Here is a 27787-nt window from a genome sequence, read left to right as displayed (position 1 = left end):
TCTCCATCCGATAGCGAGGCCCATCGGTCTGAGGGCCCAAGGAAACCCGAATTAGATGTTCGGACAGATCCTGACCGTTCGAACTGATGACGTGGACAGGGCAGCAAGCGGCAGGCACTATTACGCGTCGGCGAATGCATCCGACGTGGCATTACAGGTCCGAACTAGATCTTGCCGTTGAATTAAGTAGTAACGGATCTCAGCCGTTGATTTAGTTATGACGTGGGCTATAAAAGAGGAATGTGGATGTTTTGGGAAGGTGAATAGATAGAAGAGCTGTTTTGGGGGACGGGAAGCTTCGATTTTTCCGTCCAAACAAACAAAATTTTTCTTCTTTTTTCGTGAAAATTTTAGTGAGCTAAGAGCACTCGCTTGTGGATTCGTGAATCAAAGAGGTATAAGTTTTTCATAGATTTTTCTTCTTTTAGTATTCAGTTGTCTGATTTATTTAAGCTGTTGGTTTTTTTAATGAGAAAATTTATGGTTTCGGTTTCTTCTGCTACAAGAAAAATGGTTATTTTGTTTGGATGGAATTCTAAGCTGTTTTGATGATTTTAGGCGATTTATTTTGGCTTTAATTCGATTTTGATGATTTTTTTCTTCTGAGATTGTTAGCGTGTTTGTAGATTTTTATCTGTTTTCTCTTCGTTTGTACATTTCATGTGTTTTTGATCAGTTTTAGGCTTTTGGAATTCTTTGAGCTTAAGGCAGCATTTTTGCTCTTTGCTTTGATTTTTATTTTTATTTTAATTTTAGTAACTTCATTATCTCTGTTCCTTGGATTTCTAGTTTCATAATAAAGTTTTTTTGAAGGATCTTGAATGACCTTACGCTGTGGTGAAATGGGTTCTTTTTTCTTAATTTTATGATTATTTTCGAAATTTTAGAGAATCCAAGGATTAATTCAATTAAATTTTTTATCTCTTTTCTTTCTTTTTTCTCCCCTCGCTTTTCTCTTTTCTGATTTTGTACCTTTTTTTCTGTGCCTTAAATGGATCCCCGAAGGCGACGTCGTTGGTTGGCTCAGTATGTCAGTAATCAAGAGAGAGAAATAAAGAAATAAAGATAGATATTTCAGATGTAAATATATTCTTTTCTGCTTTTTAATAAAATCGTATTTTAAAAAATGATTTCTTATTTAAAAATAAATTTAGAAAAGGTTAGAAAGAAAGAAACAAAAGCCCTTCTCTCTCGGAGCATCTTGCCTTTTTATTCTCCTTTTCTTTCTCTCTGAGTCTTTTTTTTTAATATAGAAAAAGATCAGAGCTTTAGATAAGAAGAACAGAGATTTTACTGCTTTCCAAAAATTCTCTCTTAAATATATTTACTTAGGGTTTTTTTGGGTTTGTTTTGATTCGATGCCGAGATCTGAAGAAAAACTCATCCTCTTCTGCTTCCTCTTACCTCTGCTTCAGGTGCTTATTTTTCCCCCTGTATTTCCCAAAATGCCCCTGTCGTGGTTCTAGCTCTTGTTTCTTTTTCCCCCCGTATAGAATTGGGAATGGGATCTTTAATGGGTTTCTGTTTTTATCCTCATCTTTGGAGTTTATCTTGTCTTTCCCTTATCTCTAAGATTTGATTTTTTTTAGTAATTCACTTTCAGCAGTTAGCTTTTCTCTCTCTTCACCTTCTTCCTCAAGTGTCATTTTTGTGCCTCGTATTAATGGACTTTAGCCCCCCCACCCCCCACCCCCCCAAATAAATAAATAAATAAATAAATAAAATAAAAAAAATACTCTTAGGATGCATCCTAATTTCCAGCCTGATGAACCGATAGTTTTGTTTTTTTTCTTCACCTTTCTGATTTTGGTAGGAATGACAGGGATATTTCATGTTTTTATTTGTTTGTATGTTACCTCTTGGGTTTCTTGTCGTATCTCTTTGTTTGATTTGATTAATATCAGATTTGTCATGTCTTGGTTTTCCTAATTTGAGGTTTGGATAATAGACTGTATCTTCTATCTTACTTTGTATAGTCGTCAGTTTTTTGGTATTTTAACACACATAGCTAAGTGTTGCTGCGTGATTTATATATATACATATATTTCTATTTTGATATTCTCATGCTAATCACCACACATACCCTATGATGCCCATAATGCCCCTCCCTTTCTATTTAATTACACCTAGGCGAATAAAATGCGCTCTCTTTTTTTGCTTTGATAGTTACATAAAGACTTATATGGAGGGGTTAGTCACATTGAACATTTTCACAAGAATTGGGATAATTTTAATATGGTGGGATATTTTGTGGGATAATTTGTGCAGTCGAAAAGTATAAAATTCATGCATTTTGATGATATAACTATGTCTTTTTTAAAAACTTATTATTATTGATTAATAGTTGTTTCTATAATGTTAGTTAGTGTAGAATAACTTTTGGTAGAACTACAGTATTTTGTCAATAACTGTTACAGTACTATGTAGTTATCTTATTATTTGAATTATTATGATAGTACAAGTCTAAAAAATATTTCTTTTCTATTTTCTTCCTATTTTTAACTCCTCCAAATCTCTTCCTTTCATATCTCAGTTTCAATTATGTTTTATAAATTATGGAGCTATTAATTTTTCACTTTAAATTAATCATAGAGATATAATATTTGGTAAAACAAAGAAAATAGCATGTAAAGAGAGGAGTAAGAGGGGGAGATGGTCGTCTGATGATGGCAGTGGCCATTGGAGATAGACAAGAGAATGATGAAAATGAAGAAAATATGAAAAAAGAGAAAAAGAAAAATAAATAAGAGAGTTCTACTTTTTTTTACCAATTAGTTCTAGACTAAAACTTGGGGTAATTTGAGAGACTAGGACTCTCACTTTTATATGGAGAAATAAAATAAGTGAGATAATTTTGTACAATTATCATAGTTCTAATTTTGTTCTAGTTCTACTGCACTAACATGATATAATTTTATCCTACTTCTAGTTCTAGTTGACTAACACTATAAAGTTTTATCACAGTTTTAGTTTTGAGTTCTAATTGGCTAACCCCTCAGGAGATAATTAGCTGAATGTTAATTATTTCTTTTAGTTATGTCTGTTACTGAGTTAATTAATAACAGATGCTTGGATTTCTTTTGCCCCACAAATCTTTTCTTTTCTTAAGTAGCTTCCATTTTGGTAGTTTCTTCCATCTTGCTTCCTCTTTCTCCTTTTTCAGCTACTTTATTCAGTACCATGTGTTTAACACTTGCATAAGTTTAGAAAAAATGGTATTTTTTGTGATGCAATGGAGTATTTTGGATTCAATACTATGTTTCATTTGAGTTTGCCAATGTCATATTTTTTGAATTTGTATAATTTTTAGGTTCCAGCAATAATAATGATGGCATAGGAATGTGCTTGCTATATATACTGTTGTAAAAAGAGAGAGAAGCTAAGGGGTTGAAGTGGAGTTCCAGTGACAGGGAAGAAGAGTGCAGGATGAATGTCAAATGCAAAGGTGGTGGTGGCGGCGGCTCAGAAGGAGAGGATGGTTATATTTTTCAATCACCATCAAATGCTAATGGTATTAGCAGTAGGAAGAGAATTAAACTCCAAAAGGTTAATTTTTTTTCTTTCATCCTTTTCATCATCTGTGTATAGAAGCAATTCATGTTCTTTGAATTTCCTCTCTTTCTTCATTATTCCTTATTGTTTATCTTCTATTGGAAAAAAAAAATATTAGGTATCAGGCGATCGTTGTCCTGTGGATCCTGCTTTGGTGCCCAGGAGAGTTCGGTCAGGTGTGTTAAATTGTTTCATTAATGAAAAAATTGGTGTTTGTGTATACTAATTGAATTGCACACCCCCCACCCCCTCCCTCTCCTCTCAATTGATGCCTTTATGACTCAGAATCTTTAGTTTTCTTCTGTGGTTCTGTGTTATTGTTCTTTTTTTCTGTGGTTCTGTCTTATTGTTCTATCTTTGTGGTAGTCAATATACATACTACGGTTCTGGTGGTATTTGATAAATTGCATCACTTTTTATTTTTTTAACTTATCAGTTAAAAGTGTGCCCCATTCCTTAATCATTTTATGAATTTACATGCTGTAGTTTTTTAGTTTGTCCTTATTGGAAGTATTACACACTTTCTTTTCTACTTCAGCAATGAAAAACCGCATCAGCCAATCAGCATCTCCGCCATTGTCAGATACAAAGAAACAACATCATGCTTTCGTGGGCACCCAGTTGTTCAAAGGCTCTAGTTCAGAAGGATTTAAACAAAGAATGGTTGGTTCATAAATTATCTCATTGAATAAGCTATTCTTTTGATTCTATGTCGGTTCATCGGCTTGAAACTTTACCTATTTTGTTCAATTAGCTTGATGAAGTCACAAAAGATGAGGAAGAAGTTGCTGAGGCCTTGACTTCTATGGCGAATTTCATCACTACCAAGCCAGTTAAGACAGCAGAAGATGGTGGGAGAATATCAGAAGAGAATCTAGATAAAAAGGCCATATTGGCTCCTTGTTTAGAAGGTTTTAGATCAGCATTCTCTCATTGATTGAGTTTATTTCCAACAGAGATATTAAATGGTTAGTATGATTTAACAGCTCCAGAAGAAGAGAGTATAAAGCTTTTGATTCCATGCAATGATACCAAAACCAGCGATCCCTTAGAGGAATTTTCGCCAACTGTGAAGGCTGACCCTTCTACACCGGGGCAACCAGTTGCGGTCTCTGTTAGTCAAAAGTTAGATATAGAGGCAAATGGAGATCTATTGAACCCCCTGAGGAGGAAATCTTCTAATATGGAACAAGCAGAGAGTTTTATAGATGCAATGAGCTTGTCCAATCCTGTAGGAGCTCCGCAACATCTCCCAGTAAATGGGTGAGTAATTCTTACTCTCTGAAGGCTTATTTTGTTGTTGGTAACTCTTACAGTTGTTCATTTTATCATTCTCTGGTCTCTTGTTTTTCCTGCAGAACGTTGCAGCCAAATCAATTGGACTCTGGTCTGGTTCTGTCAAAAGAGATAGGACTTTGGCCGGTAATGCTTCTTCTCTTGTGACTTATTATTATCGTTGTTGTTTTTGGTGTATGATGATATCCATTCTCATTGTTTGTTTGTTCATTTCAGCTAGGACCTGCTTCACTTAAACCTCAGCTTGTTATGCCTGACGGCGAGAAAGGTAACTCATAACGGCTTTGATCTTTTTAACTATATGAAATTGTTTGTATCCAGATTATTTCTAAATGTTCTCTGACGATGCCATGACTTCAATCCTTTATTGGAAACAGCTCCTAGTGTGCAGCCTGGATCTTATAGCAGAGTTCATGAGCAGTTGAAAATGTAATTCCACAATTTTCCACTTGCACCAATTTTTATCTCTTCAGTTTATTTTCGCGGGTCTATAATGCCAACTGACTTTAATCTGCTCAACTCAGGCCTTCTTTGTGTAAAGTTGATGTTTCAGGAAGATGTGGCAGAGTGAACGGCCTTCTTATGGAGAAGGTAAATATTGCTATTTGGAAAGATGATTTTCTTGCTCAAATCAAAGAAAAGGGCTAATTCCCTTACCAATTATCTTGGTGTTTACCTGTGTTGTCTTGTATATGCTATTCTTCCTATTCTATAATGTGTGCTTATAGCAAATGAAAGCTGTTAATGCTTTACTCAGAAATGGTCTAGTGTCCTCTCTTTGTTGGTCCTTGATTAATGTTAGGCTGCTGTCACATGGTGCTAGTTTTTTACAATAGCATTTTCCTGTAGTTTTCTCATGGATAAGGTACATGTACTGACACTAAACAAAGAAACTTATGGGTTTTTTCTCAAAAGAAGAAAATGGTTGCAGCCAAGATTCATTTGTCTGTCTATAGTAGTTCATGGATCCCAATCGGGGCAAGATCTGTAAGAAATATGACAGGCTAATAGTATATCATGTTTGAGCTTGTTTCCTTACATAGAAGAACTATAATTCTAGTTTTGTCTATTCCATGTTTGTTTCTTTCATATGTGAGCCTTCTCCGAATATCAGCTAATCTCATATATTTGCTTATGAAATTTGAGAACTCTCATTTGTTTCACATTTTTTCATAGGATAAGAATTTATCCATTGTTTATGTCTTATCTCTAGTGGATATCACTTATTTCAGCCATTCTAATTCTCTTGGCAGCTCCCCTTGGCGTCCATTGATAAAAAGCAGCATTGGAGTAGGTGTATTACTCACGTTAACATAAGCCGTCTCATCCAACACCATCAAAAAGCAGAAAAAAAGCAGTTGCCTACACCACAACTCAACCAAGTAAAGCCCATGGTGGCAATAAATCAGAGTTTACCTACATCTTGTGGGACTTCTGGATCAAGAAATGGTATGATTCCCCAGCTGTCCAATGGATCTCTAATAGAGAGGAATATGCTGGAAGCTAGAAATAGAATGCTACAAGATGGTGGGAGGCTTCAACAAGCTCAGCAGGCAGCTGCGTTACCTGGAGCCTATGCTCAACAGAAACAGGTGGTTACTTGTCAAATCGTTTTATTAATTTTGCCTCCTACCTTGGTGCTTGTTATGACTAAATCTATTAGTGCTGTCTACAGGGTTGTGATTTTTTGTCCTTGTCGGCTGTTGGTGATACTAAGATCTCAGGGAACGGGATGAAGTCCTCTGGGCAGCTTCTTGTTCCTTATCCTCCTAATCAAGGTGTTATGCCTTTCACATATTCTCGAGGTTCTTATACTTCTCAGTATCAGGAGCAGTTTGCAGCTGGAGCCAGTCAGCAGGTTCGATCTCTTTTCCAGATTATCAATATTCCCTTAGCTAAATGTGACAGTGGATACAAAAGCGTTATGATTCCGATTTGATATATATTCCTGTGCATGCATTCACTCAACCCTGCACAATGGCGTGCACAGTTGCAATGATCTCTCAATGTTATCAAGTGTTTTTGAGCAAATTATGTATAAGATCCTTTAGCCGCTGACTCCATATTATTCTGGAAAAAAACCCAATTTTTATGGAGTTGTGTTCCTCCATGATGTTGGGCTGGTGTTTAGCTGATGTAAAAGGCTGATATAAAACACATCAGTCACTACAAGTAGATCATAGTTGATGGCTTGGATGTGTGCCACATCTACAAGACATTAAACCCCACCTACCCTCACCTTGACGGGACGCCAGCTACTGTTTATTCTATATTTCAAAACCTAGAATTGGTAAAACATATGCAAACTTCTCTCAGACAGGTTTTCTGTTCATTGTTCCTAACAATACTGGTTACTATTTGATGATTTGATGATCGTGTCTTTCATTATCTCGTTTTCTTTCTCATGCTTGTTGCTCATCAAGTATTCTGTCAGAGGATCCCTCAGCTAGTACCTGTCATTTGAAAGCTATTTTAACCCTGTTTGGCCATTGGGGTACCAAATAAATTGTACTTAGCCCAGCCTGCATCTCACATTTATAGTGTGTTTTCTGACTGCTACTTAGAACCAGAATAAACATTTAAAATGCTGCTTGTTTGGTAAATGCAGGTACAACTACATCTACCAGCCTACATGTCTAACAGCCAGTTGTATGGACAACATATGGGTCAAGCAGCAGGAGGTGCAGCGACACAGCAGCAGCTGATGTGGCAGGCCCATTTGGCCCATTACAGGCCTCCGGTCAATTTCACACTGAAATGGCAGGACAATGGGCGGCAACATGAGTCTTCTTCTTCATCGTCTTCTCTTGTTCAGAATCCTCCCTCGATATTTCCTCTTCCGGCAGATAATAGTTCTCATAATATCCACCAGCCCTTTGTGATGCCTTTGCAATCATTGTCGTCATTGTCCTCAAGATCAAAACAGAAGCAGCAGCATAATGGCAGTGGGCTCAATCCACGGAGCTCGTCTCAACTGCCAATGATATGCAATGCAGAGAGTTTTAGATAATTACTCTGGTTTGGTTATTGGTTACTTCATCCTATTGTTTGAAGGAAGCACTGTGCCTCCTTTCTTTTGCTCCCTTAGAGAAGCAACTCCATTGCTTCGGGGAATTGGTTGTGACAGCAATACTGCAATTGGAGGTGGCGAGGATCAAAGAACTCGAGCATAGTGAGTAAACTTCAATGAGGCCATGAATATGGAAACCTGAACGAGTCATGAAGTATGGATTTGCCATGTATGCCAACGATTGTTCTAAAACTGATATGTAGGAATTACTATTACAAAGTATGTGATGAAGAAGGAAGGAAACAGGTGGTTGGAAATCTTTGAGCTTCTTTTTTATGTATGCTCTATTTTGGAGCTGAGATTGGTCATACTTTGAGCATTTCGGTGATGTAAACTTTGTTGTAGATCTGTACCGTGTGATGGAGTAAGATGTGTATATTCTGATCACTATATAGGAGTTTGACTAGGGATATGGTGTTTTGCCTTACAATTTATAAAAGGCTATAAATAACACTTGAATACCTTATAGTTTGCCCTAACTTCCACTTAATATTCTCTTGTTTTTTTAGGATGCATGAGCGTACTTTGAAGTTTCTAAACGTTGCGCTTTAATAAGCGTGAGAATTTTGCTCTAAATTTTATTATGTGTAGGCACATACTAATTTTTGTAACTTTTAACCCTTAATATTTATTGAATTTATAATTTAGCCTACCCTAATTCTATTTTTAACATACTCCAATTATATTTTAAATTAGAATTATGGTGGGTTAAACCAATTAACCAATATACAACAAACAACACGTGCCAAAAAACATTCTAAAATTAACTTTTGTGAGCGTCGCGCGTGTTGCTAGAAACAAGTGAAAATATTTAAGTGCAAACTAGAGAAACTCTAAGGTATTAATAATAAGTGATAAGTGTACTACGAACTTGCTAGTATTTCACACTATCACAAACTAAAAAGTGAGACAATGACGAGTCACTACTCTTTTTTTTTATTATAATTTTCAAGACAGGAACCTATTCTTTTATTTGTGTAGTGCCAAACTAAGGGAAAAGTTGGGGTGCAGTTATCATTTTTTCATTAATAATTGCGTTGGGTAACCGCGCCTGCAATTTTTTTCAGTACCCTGCCAATAACAATTGCGAATAATCTAATACTTAATATTCTGAGAATACATGTGGATTGTACAGTGATCTTTTTTACTACTTCAGAGTAAATCAACTTTGAAAAATTCCTCAAGGACCCAAAATATGGACCCAAAATATGAGACCAATAGAGGGGATAAGTGAGGTGTCTCCCTCCTATTAGATAATGAGTTGGCCATCATTAATGATGACCAACTCATTATCTAATAGGAGTGAGACACCTCACTTGTCCCCTCTATTGGTCCCATATTTTGGGTCCCTGTAGCAAAGCTCATCAACTTTTGACTCTTTGAGTTGCTTTCTTCTGCCCTTAAGTTGACATGGAGTTTAAAGATTGTATTCATTTCTCATCTAACACGCATGATCAAGGATCTGTAGGAGGTTGGACCCCAAAACTTTTCAATTTCTATGCGAAGTTACTGCCAAATTTATGCCCTACACTAATCTCACAAGACTTCAACCTCAGCTCATGATACATGGCGGCAAATCCTATAGACTAACAAAATAAATAAATAAGTAAATAAATCCGTGCTTCATTTCTGTCAAGATTTCAATACATCCTTCCGTTTTCCTCTAGTTTTCCCTGTTCAAGATAATAGTCATCTGTGTTACTCAAATAGATGATTAATTAGAAATAGCGAGAGACGAGATTTGAGACGTCTCTGCTGGCTGTTTTCAAAAGATGCACTCTTATTAATCGGTCGAACCGTATCGACCACACGAAACCTCAATCGGGTCGGATCAATTACAGGCGGCCGCTACAGAATTTCATTAAACAGCGGAAGTTGGGTTCCTTTTTTTTCCTCTCGCTGTTATTATTTTGAGGGGCCGTCCGTCGTCAGTCTCCGTTGAGATCCAGCGTATCTAGTTGTCCGCGCCTCCAGCTTCTCGCCATGGGGATTAGGGTTTTCTCCTTCCTCTTCGCTATCCTCCTCGTGGCATCTCCCCTCGTCCATGGTAATCATCTTCATCTCTCTCGCTCTCTGAGTTCTGTTAGGGTCTAGATTCAGGCTCATTTTGATCTGTTGAACCGATTGGATCTGTTCGAGTTTGGTCCGCTAGGGGTCTCGATTTCAGTTCATCAATAACCCACACTGAATCCATCAATCAAGATCGGTTATGTTTTTTTCTCCCCCTCCTTGGATAAGTAGTTGATTGGTAGAATGAGTAGATCGGAGATTACTAGTTCGACTGAGAACTTCTTGTTAATTTGGATCGCCTTAATTATTTTTAGTTTCTTAGTGTTTCATCGGATAATGGTTAGATGAGCTGTGTCTGGCGGCAAATAAGGATGGACTGTTTGGCAGTTTTTTATGTGTTTGAATGATAAGAAAGTTAGAAGGTGCGCTCTACTTTAAATGACAGGTCAATGTTATAGCACTTAAAAGAACCGGCCATTTCGAACTACATTAGTATTTAGAAAATGATCCAAGAAGATTTTTGAAGTTACGTTATTTTGAAAAAACGCACATGACAAGATGTGCTTACTTGTGTATGATTTAATGAAAGCTCAAACTGGTCTAAATGGTAGTCAACCGAGCAAAAGAGTTTTACTATATTGTGCATTCTATTTTACATTGCGGACAAGTTTGAGGGTAAATCCTTTGTTTTAAATCTTTGGGTTTGATATGTGAGCCTTTCTTTATGCTCAGCTTCGTCAAGGGCTACCTCCTCTATTAGATTGATAATAACAGCTTAAATGACCCGGTTAGTGAAAATTAAAAACTGAAGGTTTGGCATAAAGCTATCTGAGATGCTGAATATTGGCTAGCTAGCTGCTGATCTGTATTATATTCTTTTTTCTAAATTAGTTTTTGTTTATTTACTAGAAGTAGGCCTAAGAGAGCTTGGTTGGAAGCAAATAAGAAGGATATGAGTGGTTAACCTAATAAAGGAGATCGCCCTTCTTATCAAAACTGAATGGACGTAGGGATCATCTAGCCGACTCCAAATTTTTATGATAAAGGCTTTCTTGTTTTGCTGTTATCTTATTTGTCCAGTTGCATAAGAAAGTTTATTTATCTCATACAGGCATTTAATTTTGGGGAATCCGGATAGGTGAACGTATCCACTTCTTTTGCATTCTTATGCAGGGTTCGCTGTTTAAGAGATAAATTCATCATGTCAATGGACATTCAATTAGAAAAACAAAACAGTTCAAGTACCATATCCGATATTGAAGTTTTAATGTGGTGCTAATAAGGTTTGCTAACAACAGTTCTAGACTTCTAGGTAGTATATCATGTAACTAGTACTTAAAATTTTTTCACTTAAATCACTGAAGCCTAGAATATATTACAATGGTGAATAACCACTTAAATGTCTTATAAAAACTGCTGCTTATGTTCATATTTATGAGTTTAATCTATTAGATTGGACAACTACTGAAATTTGATGTATATCCAAAAGACTTGTTGCCTTTTTCAAGTATGCTTTGTGTCATGGTAACGGTGTGGGGTACTTGGTACATTACTTTGGGCAGCGTATGGTGTGGGGTAGAGTCATTCCATTCACTGTTTTTTCGGTTGTGTCTTGCCTACTTATCCCTGATAGTATGCATACTTTTTGTTTAGATGTGCGCACGCACGCGCACACACACAGAGACACACACACTACATAATTCACTCATATTAAGATACAAATGCATACATATTAGTGAGGTCCTCTCCTGGCTGGATTATGGTCAAAAAGATTATTACTAGCCCAATTGGATGCAAGAGTTAACGAAGAATTATCAATATATAAAAATATGAATATTATAGTAGCACTTCTAATTAAAGCAAATAATCTGCAGCCAAATTCCAGCCATTAAAGCCATATTTTTTTATTATCCAAAAATGTTGAACTATGTCAAATAAAAATATCTATATTTGGTCTTATTGTTGCCTTCATTGAGATTGTGCTTTGGGCGGCCACATTCTAGCAATCAGGATGAACGCACCACAAATCAAGTGACATCACATTATCTGATCACGGATCAATCAAGGATGATAGACAAAATAGGTAATACTGGCCTTCATCTGTAGTTTTGTGTCGTTCATTGAAAAAATTGGAGTCACATCAAAAGTACTAGAAGCATCCCAATGATATGTAATAAAATCCAGTTATAAGAGTCAGCTGGCCTGCTAAGCAGTTATTTGGAGTCTTCTGCTTCACAGCGTTAAGCAGATTTTTTTTAAACAATCTTTATAATTGACATCTCAGGAATCAGGATGACACTGCTTATTTAACTGCATTACATCTATTGATAAAATATTGAATCAGCATCCACTCTTTTGCATTAAGCTGTTATTTAACTGCATTACATCTGGAATAATGTGCTGCTTTCTGATAGTTGTTAGATGCGAGGCGGATGCAAATGAGGTAGTATCCGAAGATGCTGGTGAACTTGGCATTGTTGGTGATGAGGCCCAAGACTTCAGTGACAGTTCTCTTACTTCAGCTGTTGGAGTAGATACTATATGTGTTTTCCCCAAAAACCCAAAAAGATGTATGCATGCATTCCCCTGCTCTCTTCTGTTTTTTTTAGGCAGTTGTGAATTACTTATAACTGTCTTCTATACTGCAGCTGTTCCAGCAGGAGAGGAGACTGAATTGCTAGTTGGAATACAAAATGAGGGTACTTTGTTTGTTCACCTTAGATCACCAATGATGTTCCAAGTTTGAATACCACTAATTCACTTTTTTAATTAGACAATCTTGGATGTCTTTCGTGTTATGTTTGAGCAACCTAAGATCTGCTACTCCTTTTATTTTCATGTCTGAGTTAATAGGTCTATTATATGTGCAGCAGTGATCTGTGTCTACACACTTGTTTTAACAACTGAATGATGTCCATAATCATTTATGCAACAAATACATACGATGGATATTGTGATCCTGCTGGAATTCAGAAAAGGAGCAAAGTTTTTTTTTTCTGATCGTGAAGTTCAGAAATATGGGAATCTATCTCCTAGCTCTGATCTGATTCCCTGTAATCCTGTTACATTTTTGCAGACGATTATCATAATAAATCTTAATAGGAGAGCCTTCTAACTAGGATAGCAATTTATGTTGTGACTGTCTTGTATATTTTTTGTTTATGGTGGTTTTTTGTTTTAGTTTGTATCTTAGCGTGAGAGATCTCACTGAGTTGTATGTTTTCATTTGTAGTTATTGGTTCTTCAATTCAATCTGTTTTTGTGCAAGTTATCTTCAATTCAATCGTTTTTGCATCTCCCAGATTATCTCGAATCTGTTTGATTTATGCAGGTGAATCTAGTTTGAATGTCCTTGCTATCAGAGCCAGCCTCCACTTTTCTTTTGATCACAGCATGTTGGTTCAAAATCTTACTGTGCAGGTAAGAAAGCATTTTGCGCTTTAGTTCTTTTTTTTGCTTTCTGATGTCTAGTTCTAAATCAGTTGTGCCTACACTGACCTAACAAAATTTCAAAATACACAGTTAATTAAATGCATAAAGCTTACTTGTTTTGTTAAAGTCCTCTTACTGAAAGGAATCTTGTTCTGATATATAATATTGTAAAATCTATGCTCGGGGCTTAAGGCTTGGCTTAGCTATCTTTTGTTGGTGCTAAAAAGAGAGTATGTGAAAGAATATAGAGTTCTCTACATGAACATAGAGTAGTTCTAGGAGCAGAATTTCTTCCACCTGAGTATGAGGAATGTATCTTGTTAAATTAAAATAGAGTTCTCTACATGACAAAATTTCAATTAAATGCACAGTTAATTAAATGCATAAAGCTTACTTGTTTTATTAAAGTCCTCTTACTGAAAGGAATCTTGTTCTGATGTATATTATTGTAAAATCTATGCTCGGGGCTTAAGGCTTGGCTTAGCTATCTTTTGTTGGTGCTAAAAAGAGAGTATGTGAAAGAATATAGAGTTCTCTACATGAACATAGGGTAGTTCTAGGAGCAGAATTTCTTCCACCTGAGTATGAGGAATGTATCTTGTTAAATTAAAAAACTGTCAGTAGATGGGAGAAAAGTTTTTGGTGATGTAGGCCCACCATTTAATAGCTCCATATCTGACATCATCATAACCAGTCATCTAGACCTTTTACCTTAGAAAATGGTGTTGCATGCCAAGTGCAACACCACATTAAGAGGGCTTCATAGAAAAACAATCCACAATTTCAGTTAATCTGACAATATTAACTTATCTGCTACTAAAATTATAAAACTGTGAAGCTTATTGCATGACTACTGTACTCCAGCAAATTCGAATTCCAGTGATGGACTCTGGAACAGGTTTAAGTGTGTCTGTGCTCACAGATGCTAGCATCTTTTTTTGCCTATGTTAATATTTAGTTATCTCTTTCATTTAAGAAGTATAGTTGATGCGAAACAGGACAGAGGGTCTATCAGACTCAACGATCTAAATCAAATAATACACCGTTTCACCAAACTTCATGATCTTTGGCAGGAAATCAAATTTAAAACAACTAATGTGACTAATGGATTTTAACAAGACTTGCATCGACAATTATGAATAATTCCAATCTCGATCAATTTAATCGCGATATTCATTATCAGGCACAAGTTCCACAATCAATAACAAAGTTTAGCAGTCACATGTTCAGTTACTCTCAAGTCACCAATTTAATCAAACAATGAATATATATGATAAAAGTTTAGAGATAGTATACTCATGCAATTAACTAACAAAATAAAATTGATAGAAAAATAAGGGAAAGAAAACGAAACCTTCGTCGGTCTGGACAGACTCGACGTGAGAGACCTCTGGAGATGGTGTGATGACAACGGTGAACTGAATGGCGATAACGAGGCGGAGATCTAACAACGACGAGTACGACGGTGTTGAACTGATGACGATGCGACAACGGGATGAGGGCGATGCGATGAACCGCGGGTAGTCGTCGGGTCGATGCAGGCGGCAGACGTCAGGACGATCCCGAAGCAGACACAAGACGAAATAAGCGGCGGCTCGAAGAGTGGAGGAAGACGGAGGAAATCGACAGCTGTTGAGGTGGTTCTGGCGCTTGCAGAGGTGAGAACGAATCTCGAAGGTAGGAGAGCAGGGAGGGATGCGATAGCTTGTGGAAGAGGAGAAGGGTGGGGGCAGTCAGCAGGGCTTGAGGAGGTACTGGGTCGATGGCTCGAGGGAAACTGGCTGGAGGCGATTTGTGGAGGATGGCAGCTAGTGTGGGCGGATGCAAAGGGGGGGAAGGCAGGGGCGGGAATGAGGACAGGAGAAGGGGCTGACGACGGGATCGACAGCTATTAGGAGATGGTGAATGGTTGGGGTTGAGGGCTGATGTGATAGGGTGCCTGAGAATGGGGAAACATGGATTGGTGTTGTTGGTTGTGAGTGGAAGAGGAGAGAGAAGCGGTGAATGGAGGTTGTGAGATGAACGGGAGAAGATAGACGTTTGACGGCTGGAAGAAGAGGAACAAGTATTGATCTAGGGTTTCACACCCAATGCCTAGGTTTAACACCCAAATTAAGCCAAAATAATTTTCATTTTAAATTTTAATAATTCATTCCTTTCAATAGTCTCATTCAACCTTATTTATAAAAAAAATTACGTGCACACAACGTGTAATAAAAATAGAAACAAAACATCAATCGTTCAAATCACTCAACTACTAAAATTAAACTACAATTCAAAATTTAAATTTTAAAAATTAAAATAAAATAAAGTTAACTAATCAAATATGAAAATTGTCATTTCTTGTCCTTATCATTCTCCCCGAGTGGGGGAAAATTCGACTCCGTCGAGTTAGCTGCACGTGATTTTCACCGTGTTTATCAGCGTAGGAGACGTCGCGTTTCAGCATTGTGGTTTTGATTTTTAGTTAGTAGTTATTTCAGTAGTAGTTATTTCAATTGTAATAGTTAATTTCGAATTTCGAATTTTAGTTTGGATTTGGTAGCTAATCAGTTGTAGTACTGATTGATTGTGAGAGATTTTGAGTGATTTGGGGAATCTCCTAAAATATTGTATTTTCTATTCTATTTAAGCACAAATTGTAATTAGAACATTATTGAAGATTGAAATGCAAATTGTGTTAGCCTAATTGTGGTGTGAAACCCTAGGTTGATACTGTGTTTCTTTTCTTTTCTTTTCTTTATTTTGTTTCTCCCAGTCGCCAACTTTTCTCTTCTTCTTCCCCCACGTAAATAATCCCTCAACCAAACCCAACTCATCCACACACCGCATAAAGTCTAGCCTCCCCTGGCTTCATCTCCTCAATGTGAAGCCCTAGTCACCAACCCCTGTGCCCCAGCGACAACACCCAGCCTCCCCCAGCCCCCTCCACAACACCGCCTTGCCTCCCTAGCCTCCACTGGCTCGTATCCTCAGACCGCACCACCATCGCCTTCACCCTCCGCCAGATCCGATCATCTCAGCCGCCGCCTCCAGCTCCTCCCGGACCCTCTGCCTCTGCCGACGTACACTCGCCCCTATTCCTCCCATCTCCCGTCGACTCCCTCCAACAACCACTACTGCCTTCCTCTCGAAACTCCTCCACAAGACAACCGTCACAAAGCAGCCTCTTCCCTTCCTGCCGGCATACGACCACCCCCTGCCCTTTTCCCGACGACACCCAGCACCATCATCTCCTCCTCCAACAACGCCCCAGCACACACCTCACTGCGCAGCCACTCAATCACCAACCCACAGCCCGCCTCCATCCCTTTGATCCCTCCACCCTCAGGCACCCCAACAACCCATTCCCCCTGTCTCGTACCCGCAGCAGCGCCTAACAACCCACTGCTCTCCTCCACCCCTTCCCGAGCAGCCGCACAACCACTTCCGACACCGCCGCGTCGTCGTCGTTATATTTGTCGTCACCTCGCCTTCGTCCCGTTGCTCGTGTTGACAACCAGTCATTTCTGCCACTTTCGTCGTCATTTAGTTTGTTGACATCGTCGCTCAGTTTGTCGCCATCCAGTTCGACGTCGTCGCCCGCATTCGTCGCCGATTCGAGTTCTGACTTCACGGTCCTTTGGTGTATGGCCGATCCTGAAGCCGAAGACGTCCAGTTCGTGTACGATTCAGAGACCGGCATGGTTGATTTACAGCTTTCTCAGTGGTTCGATTATTAGCCGTTCGAGATCGTAGCCGGATACGTTGAGCGCGTGACTCATCAGATTGCCGAGAGCGTGGAGAGTCGTTTGGGTATTAGTTCGTGGCACAGACGCTTCTACCCGAACACGCCACTTCACCCTAGTTACGTGGCTCTCGGAGGCGAGCTTCATCTTCTCAGATTCGGCGTCGTTGCTCCGCCTCCAGAGATCCCTCACGTCGAACCAATTCAGCACGACGAAGGTTTAGTTTTCTTTCGACCTAGTATTTTCGAAACCGCTATTGCGTGCATGTTACTATAAATATTAATATCAATTGCGACTGTGTTGTATTCTGTTTGATTTAGTGAGCGAGTGATTCCGTTGCCAAGTATATCTGCAAATCTATATATTACGAGTCGAACTTTATTAAGAGAACAAATCATTACATTTATTATCTGAATAATTTACAAAGGTTCAAACTTAGTACATTTGCAACTTTTGATTAAAAATCATCGGGAGCTTCATTTTATTCTCGAGCTTCCTGTCTAGATCGATCGCTGGTTTGGTGAAGCATTGCTGTCGCTGTTCGCCATACATGCATACACATTGTTTTCGCGTCAATATTACTTTGATTTGAATTTTTTGATTATTAGTCTTCATCCAGCATTAAGTGCTCTTTTCCTTACTTGTTTTTAATGGCAACCAACCTTCTGGTAATGCAGGAGTTCTACAATGCTACTGTGCCATTATCTTCTCAAGCAACCTTCCCCTATATTTTTGCTGTCAGCAAATATCTGCAGGTACTATTTATTTGAAATCACTCATTTTTGCATTAATAATCAGTCAGCAGGTGTTCTGTTTTGTTGTATTGGCAAAAGTTTCATTTTAGTGCAAATTGCAACAGTAAAGACTCATTTGTAAATTTTAGCAGTCTAATTTTATATCTTTGAACTGCAGCCTGGCTTATTTGATTTAGTTGGTACCATAATTTATGAGATTGACCAGCACCCATATCAAAGTGTCTTCTATAATGGCACCATTGAAGTTGTTGAGGCAGGAGGTTTTCTCAGTGTTGAATCCATTTTCCTTGTGACCATTGGTGTTGCCCTTCTTGGCTTTCTTGGACTCTGGGCCTATGGTCAGATACAGAACTTGTCGAAGGTAAATACTCTCAGTATTCCTCCAAAATGATTCAGTATATATGCAGAATGAATTACAAAGTTTATCTCTCTTAAGGGCGGGGGGAGGGGGGTTGGATGGGATTCAAGAACCTCTGATGTAACTATTTTGTTAGCTGTTGAATGAATATTAAAAGTTCATGTTTACCTTGAAAGTCAATTGCACAGTTTTTCCCCCAACAAACTACCCATACTCGAGTTTGCCAGAACAAATTAAATGTTAGAATCTCATCACATATAAAGTGGCTGTGCTCTTTCTTTTTTAACCAATTACAATATCATCTAGGACCCTAATTCTGAAAGCTTATAAGTATGTCTATTTATCTACATAACACTGATGGATTATGCTTGGTAAAAGATGCAACTGCTCTTTCTAGACGTAAAAAAGGTAATAATTTAAACACTTAACTGCATCTTTAGAATGCTTAGTGCAACAATTCTAGAAGTAAAAAAATAAAATAAAAACTTAAACGTGTATTGGGGCTTATAAATCCTTGGTGCAGCATTTCTATTGTTTTAAAATAAATGCAACTATTCTTATGTCTGCATGTTGTTCTCTACCCAGAAAACAAAAAGAGCCCCAAAGGTAGAAGTAGGCACCAAGACCACAGAAGCTAATATGGATGAGTGGCTGCAGGTATGGTTAAATATTTCTTGTCTGTTCATTTTCTTCTGAAAATGATTGGAAGAGCCTGGTAATTTAATGATCTACCCATAAAAAAAAGGGAGCGCTATTTTGATTTTCTTTTAACCTTTGTTTTTGTTTTTATTATCTAGGGAACTGCATATGCGCAGTCTCTTTCAAGCAAGTCGAAGAAGAAAAAGTGAATTTACATGTCCTTACGGATTAATAGGGCACTGATTTGTTGTAGTTTGTAAACTACAGTAGTTTTCATAGAGGAAGAAGAATTTTCAGTTGCTTGCAAGACGTAGAGTTAAGTTTAGGTGAGGAGAATATTAATATGAGGTGATACTTGATAGTTCTGTTTCCTGTAATACTTAATCTGGGTACTGGATTTATTGACAGAAAAAAGGAATGGTAACCCAAGCTGTAGAATTTTGGCCAAATTGTCAAATTGAGCTGCCTTCATTTTCATATCTGGGTACTGGATTTAGTTAGCAATTGCAAACATTTTTTACTAGCTTTTTAACTGTTCTATTATGAGCAAGGTCTGCAATTTTGAAAGCAAAAAACCTAGTGAGTATATAAATTATTTGACATGGGATAAGAATATTGTTCTTAAGAAATACAGAGTATGCTTTCCCACCGGAAAATCAGCAGTAGAGATGGAATGGATTATTTTTAATTATCTTGGTGAATTTTCCAATGCTTAAGCACGTTATGTTACCCTCTGTTTACAGCTGAAGAACTAGTAAAATCCATCTGCATGTTGTGTATGATTTCTGTGCTTGGAATAAATTGACCGAATTAACTTTTAGAGTCAAATTAATCTAAGTTATTATTATCATTGACGTGTGTGAGGTATATTCATTAATAATGCTTTGGTGCATATTTAATGTCATGAACTGGATTCACTGAATATTTTTTATGAGCGGACAAGGCCAAGTTGTTGGTAGTTCTATGATTTGACGTGCGCCAATGTTGAGAAAAAAAAGATTATAGCACATATTGTTAGACAACAAACAAAGAATATTTCAAGATTAAGCCTCCAGCTCTACATGAAAAACAAGGTGAATGTATGACTATTCAATATGTGATAAACCTATAATTAATGAGTTAGTTTCTTGGGTCTGCGCGGTCTCAGTCAAATATTAATGTCTCAATGGGTACAATCTCTGTTCATATTAACAGACTGAGAAAAGATTATCTGGACAGAATAAATGTAGAAAAATTCGCTGAACCTTGCATTCCTTTAGGTCTTCACATTTGTAGTCTCCCGTTATGTATTTACTTTTGCGAGTATAGATTTCTGTCTTAGTCCAATGCATTTAGGTTACAGTTCTTTACCTGTTCCTCAAGAGTCCGGCTGCTAGAACAAGGAGAAGTTTTGTCTATTTACATCCATGATCAAGTTTACAAAGAATCGTGAATATCTTTGGGAACAATATTTGATCATAGTATAAAATCATTTGAGGAGAATGTTTGAGATGTTTTCATATTGTATTGTGTCGTTGTCCCCTCTTATCATATCATTGATCCTTGTGAACTTGATTAAATCAGGCACCATCAAAATAATTAAGATAGGAAAAATATTTATGTCTGTGCAGATATCATACGGTCAGTGCTGAAATGGGCTGATATTTTGTTTGATGCTTAGATCTTAGATTTTACAAGTGAAATAGGGTGAAGTAAGTTCATTCGTATTAATCTAGCAAATACAGAAGTTGGTTGCTCATATTCTGGTCATAGATAACTCTTTATTAACTGAATGCAAATATACAACAGATACAATCACAGCAAACTCACTCCTCCAGTAGTTCTAAAACTGTCAAGCAGATAGATACCTTGAGAACAATCTTTTACTAGAACACTGTAATATTTGAAGAAAAACTCAAGAAAAACTCCTGTCACGCATTGTGATGCAATTGAAATATCAATAATACTTCAGCAAAGATAATGGGCAAGATATGAGAACGGATGAAATGAACCAAGAGAGAACTTATAATTGAAAGAAATAGATATAGGAATTAAGCATGAGGAGGCTTCTTATAGATTGGTGGGAACTTGAAAACAGGAGGCAAAGGCTTATGGTAAATTGGTGGGAATTGAGGCAATGGCTTTTTGTAAATAGGAGGAAAGTGAGGCAATGGTTTTTCGTAAATTGGGGGAAAGTGAGGCAATGGTTTTTTGTAAATAGGAGGAAAGTGAGGCAATGGCTTTTTGTAAATTGGGGGGAAGTGAGGCAATGGTTTTTTGTGAATAGGAGGAAAGTGAGGCAATGGCTTTTTGTAAATAGGAGGGAAGTGAGGCACTGGCTTTTTGTAAATAGGAGGTAAGGGAGGCAATGGCTTTTTGTAAATAGGAGGAAACTTAGGGAGAGGAGGACAAGGCTTTTTGTAGATGGGAGGTGGAAGTGGCTTCACGATCGGAACCGGTGGTGGGAGTGGTTTTACGATCGGAACCGGTGGCGGGAGTGGTTTTACGATCGGAACCGGTGGTGGGAGTGGTTTTACGATCGGAACCGGTGGCGGGAGTGGTTTCACGATCGGAACTGGAGGAGGAAGTGGTTTTACGACCGGTGGTGGGCATGGCTTCTTGATAGGAATTGGTGTGGCGGACGTGGACTTCACGTTATTGTGGTAACTGGTGGTGCTCGCGGAGGGAACGTGGTTCACGATGGGTGTGGCTTGCGTTTTTTTGCGGAATGGTGGTTGGTAGTATAGGTATTTTACACATAGGAACCGGTGGGAGAACGTGGTCTTTTCGCATCCGACACTGTGGTGAGCGAGGTAGTGGTTTTCGGACTCGGAACTTGTGGATCCGAAGGGAGTGGTTCATGTCGGCGTGCGGCAGGCGTCTCTCTTCGATGGGGAACTGGGGGCTTGTAAATAGGAATTGAGGGGGGAAGTGGTTTCTTGTGAATTGGAGGGAAATGGTATGGCATAGGAGGAAATTTAAATGGAGGTAAAGGGAACTTAGGCAACGGTTTGTGAAAAAGAGGGAACTTGTGGGGTGGCCAAAAGAAGGCAGATTGACAGGTTGCTGATGAGAATGGAAGCTTGGCATCAGTGGAGAAAGTATGAACACCGTCTTCCTTCGATTTTAAAATGAGTTTGTAAGGATTGAGTCCATTTTTATCAGGGCAAGGAGCATTAGAAACACTGTGCAGCTGTGCAAAGCATTCTTGCTTTAGATCTCCGTTTTCTCCGATGAGTTCGGTGGGGAGTTGGACTTTGTAGTCGCCGTTTTTGTCGAGTTTACCGGAGGTTTTGATCTTGTAGTCTCCGTTGTGGGTCTTGCACTTGATTGCTACTTGAAGCCCTGAGCAAAAAAATGCGTAAAAATGATTAGTATTGTAAACTTAGTCCTCTATAGTTACGGAAAAGGCATGTGTTAATGTTAGTATACTCAGGTGTATATTAGTTTAAACTAGTTTCAGCTCATAACTGACTCAACAGTACAATTTTTAAACGAACGCAAATCAAGACGGGAAAAAACCAACCGAAACTAGTCACAATAATTGTCTTCTACTGAAATCACTATCTCTTTAGGCGGGAAAAAAAAAGAAACTGAAAATGACATTAAAATTTTAACCAAGTCTTCCTCTAGTTACAAGCTTTTAAGCTAGTGTTTTTTTTTTTTCATCAATACTGAACAATAGTCAGAAAAGAGAGTATCAATACCTCGATATGCAAGTTCATTCTTCACATTCTTCTCTGCACAATCGATACATTCGCTTTTACCGGAAGCAAAAACAGATCTCTCAACCTTCAATTCTGCATTCGAGCAAACGAGGCTCGTCGCCAGTATCACTGCCAACAAGCCAAAGAGCAGTCGAGTCCCCATCTTGGACTCAACCAAGAAGGAGGAGGAGGAGGAGAAGTTGATGATGAGGATAAAACTCTATAACGAGATCACTTATATACAAAAACAAAGCCGACAGTGCTTTAAAGCCTCTCACATGTGGTTTAAGGGAGAGAGCCCCATTTGCCACCAGCTTTTGCGGTTATCTCATTATGTTCAATGCCTCTCACTATCTCATCCTCACTGTCTTCATTATTTCCTTTTTTGTGAACCTGCTAACTTCCCTATTAACTTCAACCCACTTCTTGATTTCTCTAAGGCAGGATTTATTCATCTTAGCAAAGCTCGTGACATTAATATGTGAAACTCTATCCACCCATTTTCATCTTCAAGGGTCTTCAATGCCTCAGTAGAGAAAATAGGATTGTACTTGCTATATATAGATTGATGTCAATAAATAAATACTTGATCTGCAGTACATGGAATATTCACTGAGCACTGGGGCCCTATTGGATTGCTTGATCAGTGTAGCGTGTTGTAGCGTCTACTGAAGGCCTCCTATAATTGGCTTCAGAAGTTGCTTTATCAGAACAGTGCAATTTAACCACAAACTTACCAAATGCAATTATAAATAACCACAAACTTACCAAAAGGCCCTAGAATAAAAAGTTACAATTCTCCCATTGTAAAATAGGAGATTACAGACAACGCCCTAACAATCCCAGAACTATGGAAAAACCTTAAAAATTTTAAGAATTGTAAAGACACCTTAAAAATACAGAACATACAAATAACACTAAAGTTTTTAAACCTTATATGAACCCTCTAAAAAAATTTGAATTTATAGTAAACACTTTGAAATTTTGAAAATTACTAAAGCACCCTCAAAAAAATTAAATTTTAAAAAACTAACTAAAAATTTCAAATCTAAAACATTACAACGAAAATTAGGGAAATACAAACAATGCCAAGAGCTTTGTAATCAGGGGTGTTAAGATACGACTTGGATATGACACTTACCATATTCATATCCGCTTACCCATCTCGGATACGGATACGGATATACGTCGGTAAGAAAAATTTATATCCATATCCGACAAAATCGGATACGGTTACGGATATAGATGCGGATATATAAACGGATATGTATCCGAATACAAAAAAGAGTTCGTTAATATGTTCATTATGATTGAAAAGCTAAGATTAGACATATTGATCATTAAAATTAACCACAAATCCATAATCTAAGAATCGAAACTATCGTAAGAGTATGACCAATATGTATTCGGATATTTCGGATACGGATACGGACATTTCACTACAAAACCATATCCGTAACCATATCCTATCGGTTATAGATTTGAGTAACCATATTCGTATCCTAACGGATACGGTTACGGATATTTCCTCGGATACGGATACGGTTTAGCACCCCTATTTGCAACTGTAGAAAACAACCTGAATCTTTAAAACCTACAAAGAAATACCATAAAAATCCTAAATTTACAAAAAAATAAAAATACAAATTTCAAACTTAAAACAATAAATAGAAAATCTAAGAATTACAAATATCACACTAAAAAGTTTAAATTTGCAAAACACACCCACAAACTGTTAAATTTTATGACAAAACACCCTCAAAAATTTAAAACATTGAGAAAAAGCTTGAAATTTTCAAACCTAAAACGGAAACACTTAAAATCTATGAATTACAAAAAACCCCTTAAAATTTTAAATTTTGTTGAAAACATCCAAAACTCTCAAAGTTGCAACAAACAACCTCAAAAATTCAAAATTCATAGCAAACACTGTGAATATTTCAAACCTACAAGTAGTACATTGAAAATCTTAGAATTATAAACAATCCCCTAAAAATTTTAGGATTTTGCATTAAACAATTTAAAACTTTTAAAAAAACACCCTTAAAATTCCAAAATTTATATAAAGAGCTTGAAAACATCAAAGAAAAAGTTGTACGTTGAAAAATCTAAGAATTACAAACAGCCCCTTGTAAATTTTTTATTTGCTAAAAACACCCTAAAATATAGAATTTTTAGAAACTCCCTAAATATTTTTACCCTACATATAGTATATTGAAAATATATGATTACATATAGCCCCTTGAAAATTTTGGAATTTGTAAAAAATAATCTAAATTTTCAAAAGTTGCGAAAACAGCCTAAAAATTTTGATATTTACCAAGAACATCCTAAAAAGATAAAAAATTTATAGAGAGATGATTTTTGTAATTCCAATTTTTGACGATGTTTTTACCAATTTTTGAAAATTTTAGGGTGTTTTCTGTAAAGGTGAAATATTTTAGGGGGTTGCTTGTAATTCCTAGTTTTTAGTATACCAGTTGTAGATTTGAAATTCTCGCGGTATTGTTTTTGTAAATTTTAGATTTAGAAGGCATTTTTTGCAATTTTTTAATATTTTATGGTGTTTTCTACAAATTCCAAAATTTTCAAGGGGTTGATTATAGACCTAGATTTACAATTTACTATATGTAGGGCTTGAAATTTAGAATTTTTAGGTCTTTTTGCAATTTTTGAAAGTTTTAGGCTATTTTTTGCAAATCCCAAAATTTTTAGGGGGCTGTTATAAGATTTGAAACTTAAGCGTTATTTGCATGTTATGAATTTTGAGAGTGTTTTTATAAATTATTTTTGAATATTTTGGTTTGAGAATGGAAGAGATCCATTTAAGGTTAAATGGTATCCTTGTTGAAGGATTATACCAAATATAGGAACGTTTTCCCCTTCTAATTTTTTAGAGTAATATTACCATGTTCGAGTTTAAACTCGATTTCTTTTAACTCATACCAATCGAGCCCTAAATGAACTTTTTTGCATTCTTATTTTAAGAGAATGAGAAATTCGGTTCTTGACAAATAAATCTCCCAAGGGTAAAAGAGACAAAATATTTTTCACTCGGTGGTATAACCACACTGAAAGAACTACAGGGGTCAAGTTAAAATAAAGATAAATTGAAAATATTGAACAAGAAAAATCCTACATTTTAATAATTATAGCCTCCCTAAAAATCATTTAAATACCACATAGTTTCTCCTAGTTTGCACTTATATACTCGCACTTGTTTTTAGCAACACTTATATATTGTAAAGTTTCTAAAACTTGCGTTTTAATACCCTCTATTTAGCAGACATGAATGTTTTCTTCCAAACTTTCATGTGACATTCACAACTAGTTTATAACATTTTAACTCTTAATGTCTGTTTAATATACAACCTACCTTAATTTTATTTTAAACTTAACATAAATATATTTTAAAATAGAAATGTGGTGGGTTTAGCAGTAAATCCAAAACAAATAGAAAACTTTAAAAAATTCTAAAATTAGCTTGTGAACATCACATGCAAAAATCAGGAGGAATATATATTCTGACGTTTGCATAACAGAACCTTCATAACAGAACCTTCTAATTAAGTGCAACTTTTAGAAACTTAAGTCTTAAGTGTTGCCAAAAACAAGCGAGGGTATAAAAGTAAGAACTAGGGGAAACCATAAGGTATTTAAGTGCTAAAGCCTTATAACATCACCATGAATTTGTAACTCTAGCAACTGAAAGCAAATCTAAAATGATGTATCCTCTACTGAGGCCCCTCTGATTTCAGAATTTAACTACACTCAGAGTTCATGTTTACCTTGAAGTCAATTGCACCCCCCCCCCCCCCCCACCCCCCACCCACAAACGAACTCAGTACCTATTATTCGAATTTGACAAAACAAATTAAATGTTAGAATCTGACCAGCCAGTGTATATAAAGTTGATGTGCTCTATCTTTTTTAACCAATTACGGTATCATCTAGGAGACTAATTTCTGAAAGCTTACGAGTATGTCTATTTATCTGCATAATACTACGGTATCATCTAGGAGACTAATTTCACATGGCTTTTATCTATGAATCGTCTACATACTAAAGACAATCTCTTGAAAAAAGGTTGGCAAGGTGATCCTTTGTGCGTTTTCTGTAAATCTAATCCTGAAACTACAGAGCACATTTTCTTTTCGTGCAATTTTGCATCTAATGTATGGAAACATTTCAGTGATTACCATCTGCCTTTTACATGGCCATACTCTCTAGAGGATCTTATGCTATATATTGCATCTCTGGATAAAAAGGAGGGAATTCTTTGGAAATGTATTTTTCCTATAGTATGCTGGTTTATATGGTCTTCAAGGAACAAATTTGTATTTGAAGAAGCTTCTTTCTCTGTTAGATATATCATTAATTCTACCATCTCTTATTTATATGAATGGTCAGGAGCAGGAAGAAGGAAGGATGATCTGTGTTTGGCTAAAGCCTTACAAGAAAGACCTGTTCCACGGCAAGGAGATTAACATCTACATTTCTGTAGAAGAAGGATGGCGCTGAAGCTTAGAGTAGTGTTATATCAGCTTCTTTCCTAGAGACATATCATTATCTTTTTGTAGCTTCTGATGTAGCTGTGTATATATCAGCTTTTGTTTTTATTTTGTTAAATTAGTTTATAGAAAACTTAATTTCTCTTGATCAAATGTATGGCTGGCTTTGGTTCTTACCTATATCCATGTCAACGGTGAATGACGGCAAGGCCCTCTCTTCATCTTCATGGATGTTTGTAAGAAGAAGGTCCTACATCCCTAACAAGAGAAATTATTTTTCTATCTACTAATCTCTATGGATACAATTCGTATCTTGCTTTTGTAAACATACTTTTGGTTTTAATGAACAGGGTATAACCCTTGTTTTTTAGTCAAAAAAAAAAAACCCTAAGAGATTAAAACCTAAACAAATCTAAAGAGGAAAATTTAGACAAATCAAAAGAGGAAAAATTTAGAAATCCAGTCCAAAACAAATCTAAAATGAGAAAACTAAAATAAATCAATTGGGACAAAAGGTTTAATTTTAGAAATCTCATTGAGAATGCGGGATGAGATGATCTATGGAGCTAGATGTAGCCGGCTCACAAATAGGGCATGTGTTAAAATATGAAATTATGATCTTTAAGTCTTATCCTAACTTTGGAGTTTTGACATGATGGTTAGAGGGATTTTCACTTGGTATCAAAGTCAAACCCAGTTCAAATCTTGTTAGCCACAAATTTAATGCGGACTTTAAAATTGTTACCGCCT

General features: G+C 36.8%; 3 protein-coding genes across 5 annotated transcripts; 2 read left to right on the top strand and 1 right to left on the bottom strand.

Moving 5' to 3' along the window:
• Window positions 269–8379, top strand: LOC109836884. 2 transcript variants are annotated; one of them, XM_020404925.1, is made up of 13 exons: window positions 269–395; window positions 3311–3546; window positions 3671–3728; window positions 4091–4215; window positions 4307–4463; window positions 4539–4815; window positions 4911–4974; window positions 5065–5116; window positions 5226–5277; window positions 5373–5439; window positions 6102–6440; window positions 6524–6706; window positions 7457–8379. In XM_020404925.1, the coding sequence occupies exons 2-13, from the start codon at window positions 3427–3429 to the stop codon at window positions 7856–7858; spliced, it is 1896 nt and encodes a 631-aa protein (XP_020260514.1). In that variant the 5' UTR covers window positions 269–395; window positions 3311–3426; the 3' UTR covers window positions 7859–8379. The 2 variants fall into 2 exon arrangements, with proteins under 2 accessions (XP_020260514.1, XP_020260515.1); XM_020404926.1 differs by lacking the exon at window positions 269–395 and adding an exon at window positions 1223–1415.
• On the top strand, window positions 9685–19340 carry LOC109836883 (translocon-associated protein subunit alpha-like). Of its 2 annotated transcripts, none has more exons than XM_020404923.1 (8): window positions 9685–9965; window positions 12343–12498; window positions 12577–12627; window positions 13260–13348; window positions 17766–17843; window positions 18001–18204; window positions 18787–18858; window positions 18999–19340. In XM_020404923.1, the coding sequence occupies exons 1-8, from the start codon at window positions 9902–9904 to the stop codon at window positions 19047–19049; spliced, it is 765 nt and encodes a 254-aa protein (XP_020260512.1). In that variant the 5' UTR covers window positions 9685–9901; the 3' UTR covers window positions 19050–19340. The 2 variants fall into 2 exon arrangements, with proteins under 2 accessions (XP_020260512.1, XP_020260513.1); XM_020404924.1 differs by lacking the exon at window positions 9685–9965 and adding an exon at window positions 11928–12011.
• On the bottom strand, window positions 21572–22730 carry LOC109838311 (proline-rich protein 4-like). The gene is made up of 2 exons (XM_020406761.1): window positions 22527–22730; window positions 21572–22164 (listed from the first exon to the last, which is right to left on the bottom strand). Exons 1-2 carry the CDS (start codon window positions 22687–22689, stop codon window positions 21572–21574), a joined length of 756 nt encoding a protein of 251 aa, XP_020262350.1. The 5' UTR covers window positions 22690–22730.

Source organism: Asparagus officinalis, chromosome 4 (assembly GCF_001876935.1).
Source record: "Asparagus officinalis chromosome 4, Aspof.V1, whole genome shotgun sequence".
NCBI lineage: Eukaryota > Viridiplantae > Streptophyta > Magnoliopsida > Asparagales > Asparagaceae > Asparagus > Asparagus officinalis.
This window is presented reverse-complemented; position numbering and strand designations above follow the sequence as displayed.